The sequence below is a fragment of the Acanthisitta chloris genome, unplaced genomic scaffold (assembly GCF_000695815.1).
Source record: "Acanthisitta chloris isolate BGI_N310 unplaced genomic scaffold, ASM69581v1 scaffold44284, whole genome shotgun sequence".
Taxonomy (NCBI): Eukaryota; Metazoa; Chordata; class Aves; order Passeriformes; family Acanthisittidae; genus Acanthisitta; species Acanthisitta chloris.
In genome coordinates this window covers 3,245-4,602 of record NW_008671779.1, presented here as the reverse complement: position 1 = coordinate 4,602, position 1,358 = coordinate 3,245, and the positions used below count along the sequence as shown (strand labels likewise).

The window sequence follows — 1,358 nt, the reverse complement described above, 5'->3', positions numbered from 1 at the left end:
GTCCTGAGGCTTGTAGGGCATGAAACGAGCTGCAAGGAGGGAAGCTGATTAGGAGAGACTTGCCGTGCAGTCAAACAGCACTTTCAGAAGGCAACACCACGTAGTGTTGTTTGAATCAGCCACGATCAGACTTTTTAGAGCTTTTGACATGAAAACAGTGAAAACTGGTGTGCTCAGTTCAGGTCATCTCCATATTCCTGCTTAAATTAAACTACACAGGAAAGAAGCTACAAGTATAAGTTGATGATTTGTTTACAACTGAACTTGGGTTAATAAGTTGTGGAATCTAAAAGGTTTTCTTAAAAATGCACTAACAATTCTACAAATGGGCAAGCACCAAATGTTTCTCAGTTCAGAGTGAACTACACTGCTGAGCACATCAGTGCTAGGTCTTCATATCTGTGGAGACAATTACAGAGAAACAGACAAAGATATAGAGAATAAACACATTTTTCTGTTCAAAAGCCCCTTATTTTTTAAGTAATGTAAAAAAATTAGTGCCTTGTCTTTCTTGTCTTTCCAAGTCCCAAGACCAGAAGTTACACAGCACAGCTAGAAGTGTGGTCATGTTTGATTACTTTGATCTATGCACTTGGCAAACACCTGATGACTGAGAAAGCAGATTTTGGGTTTGGCTGCTTAAAATGCATCAAGATTTATGGCAATAAGAATGTTCAGTAATAAAATGCTATAAAGGTTCATTAACCACATCTCACGTTACACAAATGCTGTTTCAGCATTAATCTGTGGCCATGACAAGCCATAAATGAAAGGGGACAGCACAGCATCTGCATATGATCTCAACATCAGTTTTACCAGGACTTTACTTAAAATTTTCCTGCTAGCAATAGTTCCTGGTTATGACAGACGCACATACACCCGATCTCAGCAGCACAGCACTGTGCAGGAAGCAGTGTGAGCAGACAGCTCATGCAGACACAGAGTGGTGTGCCAGGGCTGTGCAGAGCTGCCAGGAGCAGGCAGGGCTGTGTGGCCGTGGGGACAGCAGCAGGTGCCACCCCTGTGCTCACCTTCCTGCGGTGCTCTGCCGCCCGCCGTGCTGTGCCAGGGCAGGCGGATCGAGGTGCGCAGAGGAGCGTTCCTCTGCCCGTCCAGGTAACTCAGGTCTTCCAGCTTGGTCGAGCTTGTTGCTGCAGCATTAAAGGATGGAAGCTTATTTTACTCTCCACAGAAGTTACAAAGATGTGACTATTTGTTACAGTTCTTCCTCAACACAGTAATGACAGAGAAGGTTTATCAGACAACTGCAGGAAAGCCATTTGTGTCGTAACATTTATGAAATGCTTTTCCATCAGGTTCACTGAAGATTTAGGGGGTTTTTTTCTCCATTTAGATGA

General features: G+C 43.7%; 1 protein-coding gene across 1 annotated transcript in view; it reads right to left on the bottom strand.

Annotated features, from left to right (window-relative positions):
- The window catches only part of TANC1 (tetratricopeptide repeat, ankyrin repeat and coiled-coil containing 1), a gene marked incomplete at both ends in the record, with an annotated part of 11,080 nt that overhangs the window by 8,764 nt on the left and 958 nt on the right, over window positions 1-1,358 (bottom strand). The window contains 2 exons of the mRNA XM_009074213.1: window positions 1-29; window positions 1,032-1,151. The exon at window positions 1-29 is cut by the window's left edge and continues 241 nt beyond it. Of these exons, the coding sequence (XP_009072461.1) occupies window positions 1-29; window positions 1,032-1,151 (149 nt within the window). The remainder of the gene's footprint in view (window positions 30-1,031; window positions 1,152-1,358) is intronic.